Raw genomic sequence first — 14,473 nt, 5'->3', positions numbered from 1 at the left:
CACTATTTTCTGCTAGTTAATTTTAGACCTTACTTTGAAAACACCAAATTACCCACATTATTTGACAGAAAGTAGAGAGGAACCTTGAAAAGGGAAGTAGGGTAAAGCAATTTGCCAGTAGAACCTGCTTACTTATCTGAAATTATTCTGCTTTATGAGCTCTTGGTATTTCTTGATAGTTGCCTCTTAAGCCTGAAGAATCTAGTGTAGTCCCCATGTCCACATAAATAACAAAGTTATATAAATTCTCACACCAGTTAAAGGAGAGTGAAACTAAGTCTTTAAGATAGTAAAATTCTGTGTATTAACAATGAACAGCTATACATAAGAAAAATTAATCAGGGTCCCAAAATCGAAAAATTCAAGATGATTTATTTAGAAAGGCGCCTTTGGTAAAGGGACAGAGTCAATGTAAGGTGAAGTTAACAGGAAATGAACTAGTGGAATAAATATCTTGACTTTGTTTTCTCTCTTTAATCTGCCTGCGAACATTCTTGACAGAAGCAGAAGCCAGAGGACCCAGGAAATCATTGATATGTTTCATACCAGTCAACCTGCCAGGGCAGAGAGGAGGATAGAAAAAGGTGTCAAGCGTGTCTAGAGTGGAAAAAGAAAATACCCAGTATGAGAATGGCACAGGCTGGGCAGCCTTACTAGGAATCAGTCTTGGAGCAACTCCAGCCTGAGATAATACACCTAAGAAGTCTCCAAGTTAAGAGAGCAATAACTGGGCTGTTCTTTTTTTTAATGTGCAGCCCGACCTCTACCTTTCATTAGTTAATTGTAAATTTAAAATTTTAATCGTAAGTAAAAAAGTTTTTACAAGGTTTTCAACTGGTTACACAGCTTTGCGAGCTAAGCACGTCATTGAACATAATATTAGTAAGGATATTTCAGATGTCTTTGAGTGGTGAAACTTTGACTGTTTTTTACACTGGAAAAAGTGAATGGTTGTATGTGATTCAGGGATGATCTGCAAGCAAAAGCGTAATGGTACGTGAGATATGGACTTAAAAGAACATAAAATGTAACATGACCACATATCAATAGCAACATTTCCCTAAAAGTTTGGTTCCAAGAGGGGAGTTACAAAAGACATTTCCCAGTGCCTCTGGAGTGAAAACAACTAAAGGACACTTTCCAGATCCCTTTATATTCAATATTTAGGTAATTTGTTAATTTCAAACTAAGAACACTTCACATCTCACTTTTTTTAAAGTTGTTTTTGTCAGTTACCATTGATATGAAAATTGCAAATTAAACTTTTTCTCGGAAGTATACTTAGCTATACAAGATGGTATTAGATACGGTGTTTGTATATTCAAGTCAAAGCCAAGACCATGCTGCTGAAAGTTTAAGAAATGGTGTACCCATATATTATGTGATGCTACGAATGAATCATCTTCAGTTCCGATATGTACTCTAGCACAGGGTGATCCACTTGTGTGAGGGACCTAGGCTGGGGTGAACAAATTCAGAGATGGAAAAGTAGAATGGAAGTTGCTGGGGTTGGGAGAGAATATGGAATGGGAGATTCAGCATAGTGGGTGTTCTTTATGCCACTGAATTGTATACTTAAAAATGGTTTAATGAAGTCTTTGGAGAAATTAGAACCCTTGTGTATTATTGGTGGGATTGTAAAATAGTGCAGCCACTATAGAAAACAGCAATTACCATTTGAACTAGGAATTCTGCTTCTGGGTGTATACCTGAAAGAACCGAAAAGTAAGATCTCAAAGAGATATTTGGACGCCCATGTTCATAAAGGTGGAAGCAACCCAAGTGTCCCATGGCAGATGAATGAGTAAACAGATGTGTTATATACATACAATGGTGTATTACTCAGTCTTAAAAAGGGAGGAAATTCTGACAATCCTATAACATGGATGAACTTTGAGGACATTATACGAAGTAAGAATAGCCAGTCACAAAAAGGTAAATATATGTGACTTTATTTATGTGAGGCACTTAGAGTAGAGTCACATTTATAGAAACAAAGTGGAATGGTAGTTGCCAGGGGCTTGGGGGATGGAGGAATGGGGAGATATTTAATGGCTATATAATTTGTTTTAAAATTTTGAGAAAAAGTTTTAGAGGGTAGTAACTAATAAAACAATTACCTTGAAAAATAGTTAAAATGGACATATTTTTAAGTATATTTTAACCACAATTTTTAAAAATCATATGCTTTTTTTCCCTTTTAGATTACTTAAATACTGAAATATTCACCAGTGCAGAATCACACTGTGGATCAGTAATAGAGGGGGAAATTATAAATTGTTCATCTCCCGAGATACCTGCAGAATTTAATGAACAGTTTAACACCAAGAAAAACAAACAAGAACTAAGAAGTCAGGATAAAGGATTGACCTTAGAAAAAGAAAACAGTTGGTATGACGACCATTGCAATCAGTTCACAAGTGCAGAGAAACAAACAAAGCATAAGAAGAAATGTCCTAAAAGGCCTGATTGGAATATAAATAAGCCACTCAAAGGGTATATTCCAGCATCAGAAAAGTACCCTAAACAGCTTCAAAAGCAGAGAGAAGAAAAAAAGGTAAGGAGACAAATGGAACTGCTTCATTTGGTGGAAAGAAATAATCCTGGAAACCTCTCTCAAAATAGAGGCACTTCACCAGTTCATTCACCTCATCAGGAAACTGAGTCAAAGTTCAGGTGGCATCTAGTCAAAAAGGTAAAGCTCTTCTGTCTCAAATACATATTTTAAAGTATATATTGTTTATTTAAAAGTTCCCCACATGCATGTTTTCACAAGGTTGTTTGTCTGAAATTTGCTTTAGTTTACACCTGGGGCTGGCAACCTATGGCCCATAGGCAAATCTGCCCTGCTGCCTGCTTTTGTAAATAAAGTTTTAAAAATACACAGCCATCTCATTTTTTTCTTTTATGTATTATCTTTGGCTGGCTTCACACAACAGCTGCTGAGTTTAGAGTAGCAGTAGAGACCACATGGCCCACAAAGGCAAGTGTTTACTATCTGGTCCTTTAGTTTACCCTTAAACCTTGTGTGGATTAAGGCTGTTTTTTATTCAAATACCCATTCAGAAGTTTATGATCCAGATAGACAGAGGGTAATTTATAAGATCAGGAATTAATGGCTTGGTTCTGACTCAGGAAAAATACAAAATCTACCCCATAATCTATTAGCTTTTATTCAAATATTCTTCCTAACAAACAACCACTAAAAGTATTTGTGGGAACATGTGGAAATACTATTATTCCTTTCTACATTTATTTGTCCATCTTTTAGGAAGAAGGACATCTGAAAATTAATTCTGTCAACAGAGAAAGGTATGTTAAAGACAGATTGATTCCATAGCTACTTAGTGCTTTGTATGTGGTACAATAGAGATGCAAAGTATTTGCTCAAAATACAGGTGAGGTCAAGCATGTATATATATGAAGACAGAAACAGGAAAGAGTGTGATTTCCAGGTGAGGAGCAGAGGTCTAAGGGAAAGGGTGGCTGGCATTTAAAATTACCTAGATTATTTAGGCTAAGTTGGACTAGGCTCAGGCCTCCTAGGCAGGAATGTGGGTGATGTTTTCTGTTATCTCCCAGCTTTAACACTTTAGGTTTTCCATGTATGACAACAGTGTCAAACTAAGACTTCTGCCTGGATTGGATGGTGGGTAGGAAGAAATGACTGGTATGGATAATGAGAAATTCAATTAACTAGTTGGAAATTTAGAACTGCTAGATTTTTTTATTTTGTCTTTGTTCAAGAAATAGCTGGTTCAGTTTTGTCTCAGAATGTGGCTCAAACAGAAAGTTTAGTTCGGATAGTAAGTACATTACTTTATGATGAATTATTTGAGAAACATTAGGCTTAAATAACCTAGCTAGCGTTGATCCTCAGGATTAGTTTAATCCCTCTCTCGCCCCAACTAGCATAGAGTATATGTGTATATCTTTAGCAAGTACTAGTAAAAACTAAAATTAATCCTATTTTGTTTCTAAAAATGTTACAAGTATATTTAGCATAAATTAAAACACGATTAAAGAGTAGATATGCTTAATCTAAAATACACAATTTTTCATTAGTCCCTACTTACGCTTTTTTGAAAAATACAGGTCTCAATCACCACCAGTTTCTATGGTGAAAAACAGAACACAAGAAACTCAGACGGTAAAAAATAATAATTATGAAAGAGAGAATGTGATCTCAGGAGGCAATCAAACAGAATTATCACCTAGAATCTCTGAACCATCTCATTTTATTCCCTATGTTCGAACCAATGAGATCTATTACCTTGATCCAGATGCACCATTGTCTAGGCCTCTAACCCAGGATCCTCAGTACCAAAATCCACAAAGTAAGTATTCCTTCCCTCTATAATTGTAAATTCAAAATCCAAATTGGTATTCTGGTCCTAGTTCTAGAAAGTATCATAACAAGTTTTGCCCAAGTTTGGGGATCCATTAGTAAATTTTTAATTGACTATCTTACTACTTAAATTTTGTTTGGTGCTTTTCTAGGATATAAATTTATTCATGAATCCTTAGAATATACTGTAGGGCTATATCATTATTATTAGGAATATATTTGATTCTTGTCATTTTCATCTGGCTTTAGACTGTGACCAAGAACAAAGAGAGATATTTGACTCTAATTATGTCAGGGATCCACTTCTTAATCCTAACCTGGTGAAAAACAGGGATCGACAACAAGCCATCCTAAAGGGGCTGTCAGAACTGAGACAGGTATGAACTTTTTTTTTTTTAATGAAGTGAGGATGTGATTGTTTTCTGGCTGTGTATTAGAATGGCTGTATATTAAGTGCCTGGTTGGCTACATGATTTATGACTTCACTACATCCCAGTTTGAAAGAAAAACTTCAACATCAGGGTGGGGCAAAAGTAGGTTTACAGTTATGAGTACATGAAACAGGTTATTCTTGTTATTTTCCATAAGAACAACTGTAAACCTACTTTTGCCCCACCCTGCATATGCTACTCTTGAATGGAAGTAAAACAGGACTTTCAGTTTGCTTCACCTTGCCATCTTTAAGAATTTCCAGCATGAAATCATGAGACAATTCAAATATTAAAACAATTTTATTAAATGAAAAATGCATACATTTGTACAGTAAAATATCAATAAGGCCCTAAAACCAAAGGCAGAAAATATACAATTATGTTGTAATAGGTTCTTAGTAATGCAGTTCATGCTTTTTTATGAATGTGTTGGCAGTGTTCAGAACACAGTAACACAAGTCCCCCCAAATAATATAATCTATTGTGAAATTATACGTATAACCTTACCCACCACTTTTTATCCCAGACCAATTATGACTTCTCATCTTGACTAGGTAAAAATAAAATTCATTATTTAAGGCTGTAACTTTTCTTCATCAGCTTGCCTTTAAAAAACCTACTTCTGGGCTTAAAAAAAAAATAGTAGCTTGTAAAATTTTTTGCAGTTAGTTTTGATTAAAATGTACTTTTTGTACTTGGGGAAAATACACTGTCATCTTAGGAGTGTCTTTTTCCATGTTCAGTCATTTATGAATGCGTCTTCGATTTCACATTGGTGAGTGAAGTGCTGCTTACCAATTCTTTCCATAGAGCTAGAAAATCACTCGCACTACCACAGGATTATAAAGGAAAGTGTCCTTTGTTTTTTAAATGGTAGGTTTCGTTACATATAGATTGAGTTATATTACTCAGGTTTGGTAATGCACACATTGAAGGGTTTTTTTGTTTGTTTTTAACCTAAAACTTCTAGCTTTGTGGAGACAAGGTCAAGAGGAAGGACTATAATGTCCACATTCACCCACATATTAATTATTCAGCACGGCCTTATATTAGCCACTGTTAGTGCAGGAAACACTAGCATTTGACAGGTAGGAAGAAGGGGACTCAGGCCCATAAAATCATGTAGACTTGGTTTTAAGATAAGTCATCCCTATTTGTTTCTATGTTAAAAATACAATCTTATAAATATTATATAATAGCTATACAAGTCTAGTGTGAGAATTACTGAAAAATTTTTTGAGTGATTTAGCATGACAAAGAGAAAGCTTAGACAGTAGCCAAGTACTTAATACATATTTTCAAAAATAAAATTCTGGATTAACAGGATAAAAATGTTAAAAAGGAATAACTTGCAAATCTGCGTACCTTTACTAACATTATCGATGTAATTTCAGGGCCTTCTCCAGAAGCAAAGGGAGTTGGAAACTAATCTCATGCCTTTAGCTGCCAATCAAGAAGAATTTTAGTTCTTCGTTTTAAATTAGAAAAATCAAATCCTTCACATTTGTCTTCCAAATTATAAAATGTCCTTGTCACTTAACTATTTTTACAAATAGTTTAGGTTTATTTTTTAGATGCTTATTTAAAAATTGTACATTATGTAATAAAATGCTGTATATGTGTGTGTATATATATATATATATAATTTTTCAACAATAAAACAGACACCTTTGTAAAAATTTAGCAGTAATAAGAAGCATGTTTCTGCTCTTTCACGATCTGGGTATTTAAGTCCTATAAAAACACTTTCCTACTTACCTTAACACAGTCTGGAGTTGCTGATCTGTTAATAATGTTCTTCCACACATTTTATGTATAGCTTATTAACTGAAATACCACTTATGTATTTAATCTACCAAAAGATTTAAAAGGGTAGAAACTCTTCCAAGTTGTTTTGAGGTGCCAAAGGAAAGTCTGATTTAATACATCCCAACTTTAGTAAAATAACTCAGATTCAGTTTAGGCTCATATGGTAATTTTCTTTTCTCCAAATCCTGTTTTTATGACTTTTTTGCATTAGTAATGAAGAGGCAGTTATTGGTAATAGATGTGGGTTTAAAATTTACCTCCACCACATATTTTACCTGAATTTAAAGTTATTTTTAGTCTAGCATTTAAGTACTTACCACCTCAAAAATATACTTCTTTTCTAAGACTGCCAATTAAAAAATTTATAGCAAAGGGTTTGTTCCAAATTGTCCAATGCCTTTAATAAATTTATATTTTAAAATATGAAATTGAATTTGGGTAAGTCAAGGGCCACACAAGCATTGAAAATTATAATTATCAAGTACTCTAAAATAACAGGTTGACCAGAATTTTAGCAACATGGCTAAACCTGAAGATAAAAAAATAATGCTGCCTGGTATTAAGGCCTAAGTCCTATGTACACAGTTTATTATCTAAAAGAAACTGCATTGTTAGATAAATCTTGAGGTACTGAGCCAAAATTCTGTAAGTATTTATTAGTATCACTGGCTTATACCTGTGTAAAAACACTATACAAAAGCTTAAATGAAAATAAATACAATAGTTGATAGGTCGTTTCAGCAAAAGTAGTTGGTATCATCTAACATTAAAGAAGTAAAGCCACTGCTGTCTATTATCCTTTTGCAAACATCTAGTTTTATATATAAAACAGACTTCAATTTGAAGCCAAAGTACAGGTGATATACAAATGTAAAACTTAAAAAGTGCCAACATTAGATAATTCAAGTACAATATATGTTAAAAATATATATATATTTATTTCAATTTTCATATGCTTCAACTGTTACAGGCCATCATGATTTAAATAAGAGGAAAAAAACATTTGAGAAAGGACAGAAACTTTTTGTTTCTAGAGAATGAAATATAAATTGTTAATTCACTTTTAAGAAACAGAAAAAGTTCGTAACAACTTATGTAAAAAAAAAAAAAAGTTACTATAATTATTTCTCTTTTAAATATGGCCTGGAAAAATCACTTCTCCCCCAAGCTTTCGGTATAAGCAGATAAAAAGTAATTTTCACTTTCTTGAGACTGACTTGATGGAAGGGCATATGGTGTCCCCAAAAATGTCTGGTGAGTGAGAACATTAAAATGACTACAGTGATGGGACATACTTAATTGACTTTGATAAACCTGAAAATTGCTATAAGAATCTTGTTCAGCTGAACTGCTGTTCTGTCCTTCAGAGCTTACATCAATAACAGCTCTCTCTTCAGAATCAATTTTATAAGTCTTATCTTCTAATAAACTTTTTTGCACGTCAAGAGACGATTGCAACTCAATTTGAATATTCTTTTTTTGATCTGTTCCACGTGATCCTTTGGTCTCTTTCGCCAAAATTTCTGAATGAAAATTGCTGTACACTTCTATTTGTGAGATTTCATCTCCTGAATCCAGAGACATATCCTCTTCATCCTTTTCATCGTTTTCTAAAAGAGCTACATTTAAAAAACAAAAAGTCCTCCTCTATTGAAATACACAATTTGTTTAAGTTTTAAAATTATACACTACTCACACAATATAACGCGTCAGGGTCTGCAAGTCCACAATCCCTTACAGCTTGGTCTTCTGCCACAAGTTCACTTAGTCACAACACTCACACTAGGTGTGAATGTCCAGATAATCCGATGCTAAAAGCTTCTGCGAAATGTGTTCACGTTTAATGTTGGGAAATCCCAACTCCCAGCTCCAAAGGGGTTAATGTCAAAACAGCATCTAAAGTTATACGGTAATTCAGTATTTGACAAGACAAATACAAAATAAAAATTCTGACATCTAGCTTCACTGGATTACTACTAAACTGGTTTGATCTCTGCTTTTCATCAAAAACAAAAGTACATCTTTCATTTCACATAAAACCTGGAACCAAAGCAGAGGCCATCTCACAAAACTAAAGCTATGGATATTCCTACTACTTTGTATTAAATTACTTTGTACATCTGGGGAGATTTAGTAACCTGATGCCAAATCCCCATATTTGGTGTCTTTTTTTGAAAAATATAACCCCTTTGCTGACACCAGCAGACAATAAAGCTTACAATACCCTCAAAGACAGAATGCCTACTCTATAATATGCAGTCCACAAAAACGCTAACAGTTTGTATTAACTACAGAATAAAATGAGATTTGGAGTATGATAAAAATGATAGATTCCTTAATATACTTCCCCTGAAGCTGTTACACACCAAAGTGAGTCATTTTTAAATAGGCATTTCATTATATGAAAATGGCAAAACCATTCCTCTTTTTCTGTCTGCCTTAAAGAAAATGAAAACTACTAAAAAGTTACCTGACTGTGACTCAAGATTCTCATTAGCACCGAGCAATGGGAGGTTTTCTTCTGTGATTGAGTTGTGATAGCCCACAAGATTTTTAAAGTTCTGCATAAAGGCTTCGGCAGATGCAACTACTATTCCATTATCTGTATAACTGGAGGACATCTGGATATTTTTTTCTAAATTAAAAAGAAAATGTTTTTAATATAAAATACTTGAAAATGTACATAGACAAATGATGATGCTTGCCCCCCAGCCCTCACAAAACACTCTGCCACCTTTTCAGAATCATAGCTTAATAGTCAATACCCATTACAGCCCCACAAAATCGTTTTGTCCACATTCCTATATTCATAGCAGAAAGCTTCAGACCACTGCTTACCTGTTAAAAAGACTATGTGTCGTTGCTGTATGTTCTGAGCCTGAAGTCTGATAAGACAGTCCAATTCTGGAGCATTTCGAGTTTGTGAATCACAGTTGTGGTATGACAAAATTTCAACCAGATGTTTCTTCTGATAGACATTCAGAAGTGTCAGCAGACTTAGGGCTTTAGCGTTCAATCTGTGAAATTAAATAGTCCAGCATCTGGATCTACATTTCTAAAATTTATCGTGGAAATTTTTTGCTTCAAATTAAAACAACAGTTTCTAACTTGGGGCAACTAATGACAACTGCACTGCTTAGCCCACTGCCTGATGTAGGGGTGCTTCTGAGGAGAAAGAGGGATAGCAGTGATTGTGCAACCCATCTGTAAGTCCAGGGGCTTTCTCTGGGTGCAAAGTTTGAGGGCCAGCTCTTCAGTGTAAACTAAAATCTCAACCAGTCATTTACTTTCTAAGTAACAAACTACAGTTCTCTTTAGCTTCCCCAATTTAGAACTTTAATGAAGGGCATAAATAGACAAAAAATAATAAATCCTTCAAGTAATCCATAGCTCTAAGCTATTTCTACATCTCCAAGCTCAAGGCAACAAGTGGTAGAAATTACTATTGTCAGGAAGACCTTGGTAATAACTTTGTACAAGTTAAAACTTTAGGCCTCAGTAGTGTTATCTGTTATACAAACAAGTTTATTAAAAAGTAAATTACTACCAAAAGTTAAATGCTTTAAAATTACTTAAGCCTGAATTTCCCTAAGTGTGTGCCATAGAATGTCAATAGGTATTAGAAAAAATCGTTTGTGGTCTAAGTTTAGGAAATGCTTAACTACAGAATTCTTAACTCTAGAGATCTTTAAATGTGTGAATACAATGTATGGACTCTCTATTGGTACCATACAGTATCCCAAACTCATAACATAATTATTTGTGGAGCCTCTCAAAGTAATTGCTGCTCCAAGGTTCACACTTTGAGAAGTGACTTCGGGCATGTTAAAAATCACCTACTTACATAAATGAATGTCCTAATAACCACAATCCCCTAATCATGTTGAGATTAATCCTTGTGTGATGTTACTAAATTATCTGCCTAAGGTAGTCATCAAATGGGAGAGCCTGATCTAGTTGACATATACAGTTCAATAAAAATATAATGCTGATTATTCCATTTTTATTATTATTTAAAACACCTGAGTAACAAAGATAAAATCAATTTTATCTAAATACATAACTAGAACGTAAGCAGACTTCTACCTAAAGACATACCACTGGCAAACAGGCTATAGTAATTCAGTATCGTATTCCCTTATGACTAGCTAAGGACATCTGTGAAAACTGAACAGCATCCATAACCTAAATACACAGAGAAACATGAAAACTTTGTGAACACATACAAAAAAATGTTAAATCAACAACCATTATAGTTATTTTTGAAATCTTACCTGCCCAGTTCCTTTAGTTTTTTCTGAAATTTACAGTGCACTTTCCATTGCCATTTTCCTTCTGGAGTACTAAGTTCTTCGAGGAATGTCAAAAAATTTTTAAGGTTCTCTGTTAACGATAATTAAAAGTTAACTTTAAATTCAGTACACAGCAATCGCCCAAATTTAATTATGGAAGAAGTGTATGGTGATATTGTGTAGGAACACCTACATTCCTATATAGTATTTTCTTTCTCTTTTTTCCTCTCTCTAAAGGAGACAAATCTATATATTCTCTTTTAGGTCTAAGAACGTTACATCTATACATTATAAAAAAGAACATGTGGACGATAATAAACCAGAAGTGATCTAAGTGCAGTAGGAGTAGAGCCTTGCTCTACACCAAATTTAGAGGAAATTATTTGTAAAGACTAAGAATGGGAAATTTGTGATAAAAAGCTCAAGAAAATGATAGAAATGTAGTTATTTGTGATTAGCTGAACAGACAATACATTAAAAAGCACAACTGAGTCATCACTGAGTAAAACCTAAAAAAGACAGAAGTTACATGCTCAAAAGAATGCATAAATCTTACCAACTGTGATAACTTCTGGATTTAAAATGGATTCATCAGATACAATAAAACCTCCAGACACAAATAATTCATTGTACGTATGATTTTTAACATCATCCAGACTATCAACACCAGCAAAACTAACGCAGGGGAGCTTCTTTAAAGTCACCAAGCCAGGTACCTGTGTAAATACCAAAATAAAAACAGAAGTAAGGACAGACAAGGGAATGAACTGACTCAAGTGTGAAGTAGCCTGTAAGGAAAGTCTAACAAAATGCACTACAGCTAGCCTATGTTGCCTCTGGAAAGCCAAGCATTAAATAATATTCCCAACGTTATTTCCAAATATATAAACCAACAGTTATATAATGGGTACCTACCATGAACAGAACACTAAGGAAAAGGCACAACAGACATGAAAACTACTAACCTGTCTGGCCCTGTGAGTAGTCAGAATTCAGATGATGGCAAGAACCTACGTACTGAACAGTCAGGAAAGGCTTCAAAGGGCAGTAGGATTTGAGACAGGCTCGTAAGACTGGCGATGGGGCACCTCCCAATTCAAGGGAAAGCAGGACCGGTTTGGCAAAGGGGGTGAAAATAGGTTTTACCTGGGACTTTGTATGAGATGACAACAATATAGAGAGAGTCAGCAGACCCACTGGCATTCAAGAAGCCAAAATTCTTAGTCTTGACTATTTGAGTGATATGGAAGGTCTGTGATGTGCCTCCATTTAAAAATTTGCAAGGGCACAAACTTGATTCTCACAAGCTAATTCACAGAAGGGTCATTTAGGTCTCAAGCCCTAATTGTCCAAACCCTAAAGTTTTATCTTCTTTAAAGCTTATGAGGATATTTTAAAAAACAAACACTTTAGTCTCAAATACAGATTTTATAGTAAGGGGTTTTTATAACCAAAATTAATAGTAAATTTGACTTAACAGTCTACCTTGTGAATGAAACCTGCAATGTCTTCATTTTGAATAATAATTAATAGTTTATCTAATTTTGATCTTCTTTCCAAAAACTGTTCTGGATGACATTCTGTATTGCCTAATTTGATAAGATATTCCTGTTGAAAAAAAGTATATCAACATTAAAAAACATTTTTACAAAAAATCCATTTAACACTAAAATGCAAGATAAACTGATAAACGTAAGCTTAAGCTAGATCTAGGGATCCCAGGATCTAATCTGCTTTTCTTCCTATTGAATCTAAAGCTCAGAGCTTAAATGGTCAGTCACAATGTTACAAAAATGCTATGCAATCAAAGCCAAGTAAATTCCCGTGTGGGGTAACAGGAAGAACCACAAGAGTAATGGATTGGTTCAAATTCTTAACCCAGCTCCACTGCTTATTCTGGACAACACAGAGCCCAGCCCAATCATTAACCATTTCCTCATCCCCATTCCCTTTTCTTTCAAAGCAGGCCCTTGGTTATTTGCAGCAATGTTACTGGTATATTCCTTTAGAATTACAACCCAGTTTCCCAAATTCTGTAGTTCATTTAATTCACAACAGCCCCAAAATCATTCATAAGGAGCTTCAATATGTACAATGGTATTCACATACTATAATTAGCCACATTTGTCAAGTTACACCTTCAAGCAAAATACTCTCCCATCTAATACCTTCCTCCATGCTGATGACATGGTACTCTTTCAAAGGACAGAAGGTAATATAGTCCAGGCAGAGTTCTCTTTGCTTGCTGATGGAATCCTGAACTCCGAAGCAACTATAGGATCCTGGAGGTTACATTCCTCATTTCACAGACACAGGTGCAGATTAATTTTCTCAAGGCTGGCACAGCTGGTTAGATAAACATAAATCTAAACCCAGCTTGCCTCACAAACAGCCTACTGATCTGTCAAGAGCTGTCTGTAAGTGTCACACCCAAAGATGTTTCTGTGTACCCTCAAGCCAAAGCAGCATCTACTACACTGTTTGATTTTGACCTACCCCGTAAAGCAGATGGGCAGATCTAAGACTAGCTTACAAGCTTACAGCCAGGTGATGAATAGATAAATTACTGTCTGTCAGACTTGCTTATAATTTTTGGTCTTTTTACATTAAGAAGCTTTAAATCAGAGCTCATTTTAGATCAATTTAACTCATACAATAACAAACCAGCTTGACTCCAGAAACTTAATACATGAGAAACTTAAAATTATATTCATAAAGTTTTTATTCTTCATAACATTTTTTCTGGAAATTTTCCAATGAATATTGATTAAAAGAATTAAAGTTCCAATCGGATTTCCTATCAGATTTGTAAAAACACAGAGCTTTCTTCCCTAAACAACAGAAATATAATTTATTCCGTGCCAAAATGAATTAAAAGCACCATTCATAAGTAAATGCATTTCCTGTTACAATTAGTTTAAAAATGTGGTGGGGGGAGGAGGAGTAACGCTGAGCATACTGGGACCTGTGCCCATCCTATTTTCTCATCTAGCCCCGCACCAACATGCAGCTATGCCCTAAAGAGTGTCATGCCTGAGCACATGTTGCTGGGGGTGGAAAAAAATAGAGAAACTCTACATTCAATCACACAAGGCAAAATGTAACCAAGGAATTCGTAGTAAGTCTTGTTTCACTGTTCCCAAGGAACCACAAGGAATTAAAAGACAGACTGAGCACTCTGCCTCCTTCACTTCCATGCTCTTCTGTTCTCGTGGGTACACCACATGAAATATGCTGACATCAATATGAAATCCCCAAATTGACAAAGGCTCAGGACATGACAGTAACATGGAGTTTCTCGGCCATTCTGGGATAATAAGCCAATTATTTATGGTTTCTTATGCTTCCACTTACAAAACAATCAGAACCTCATCATGGTAAGTAAATGGGTTTGGGCATTTATTTTAAATCCTAAGGTATTCCCTTAAGAATTAAAATCCAGTATCCAATAGTTCAGTGAATACTAATTGGTTAATAGTAAAACGATAGAACAGTTTCAATGTAGTATTATAATTTATATACCTATTATTATGAATGTTATAGGTATCTAACCCTACATATACAAATGTTATAGATATCTAACACTGTATACA

General features: G+C 34.6%; 2 protein-coding genes across 13 annotated transcripts in view; one reads left to right on the top strand and one right to left on the bottom strand.

The window, feature by feature from the left end:
* The window catches only part of CCDC66 (coiled-coil domain containing 66), a 62,946-nt gene extending 56,509 nt beyond the window's left edge, over positions 1–6,437 (top strand). For 7 of the 8 annotated variants that reach the window (XM_024556521.3, XM_024556520.3, XM_024556522.3 and 4 more), the window contains 5 exons: positions 2,205–2,695; positions 3,272–3,312; positions 4,096–4,337; positions 4,598–4,725; positions 6,174–6,437. In XM_024556521.3, the coding sequence (XP_024412289.2) occupies positions 2,205–2,695; positions 3,272–3,312; positions 4,096–4,337; positions 4,598–4,725; positions 6,174–6,245 (974 nt within the window). In that variant the 3' untranslated portion in view covers positions 6,246–6,437. The remainder of the gene's footprint in view (positions 1–2,204; positions 2,696–3,271; positions 3,313–4,095; positions 4,338–4,597; positions 4,726–6,173) is intronic. The other variant, XM_045192397.2, reaches the window with a different exon arrangement.
* Positions 6,438–7,506: 1,069 nt separating this feature from the next.
* TASOR (transcription activation suppressor) overlaps positions 7,507–14,473 on the bottom strand; it is a 49,356-nt gene continuing 42,389 nt past the window's right edge. For 3 of the 5 annotated variants that reach the window (XM_024556525.3, XM_045192392.2, XM_045192393.2), the window contains exons 19-24: positions 12,366–12,488; positions 11,437–11,596; positions 10,863–10,971; positions 9,427–9,605; positions 9,059–9,223; positions 7,507–8,207 (exon numbers count right to left, since the gene is read on the bottom strand). In XM_024556525.3, coding sequence (XP_024412293.2) covers positions 7,741–8,207; positions 9,059–9,223; positions 9,427–9,605; positions 10,863–10,971; positions 11,437–11,596; positions 12,366–12,488 — 1,203 coding nt within the window. In that variant the 3' untranslated portion in view covers positions 7,507–7,740. Of the gene's footprint in view, positions 8,485–9,058; positions 9,224–9,426; positions 9,606–10,862; positions 10,972–11,436; positions 11,597–12,365; positions 12,489–14,473 lie in introns of all 5 variants that reach the window. The other 2 variants (XM_024556524.3, XM_045192394.2) reach the window with 1 other exon arrangement.

Source organism: Desmodus rotundus, chromosome 8 (genome assembly GCF_022682495.2).
Source record: "Desmodus rotundus isolate HL8 chromosome 8, HLdesRot8A.1, whole genome shotgun sequence".
In the NCBI taxonomy this organism is placed as follows: Eukaryota; Metazoa; Chordata; class Mammalia; order Chiroptera; family Phyllostomidae; genus Desmodus; species Desmodus rotundus.
Note: the sequence above shows the minus strand (reverse complement) of the source record. Positions and strands in the feature narration are given on the sequence as shown.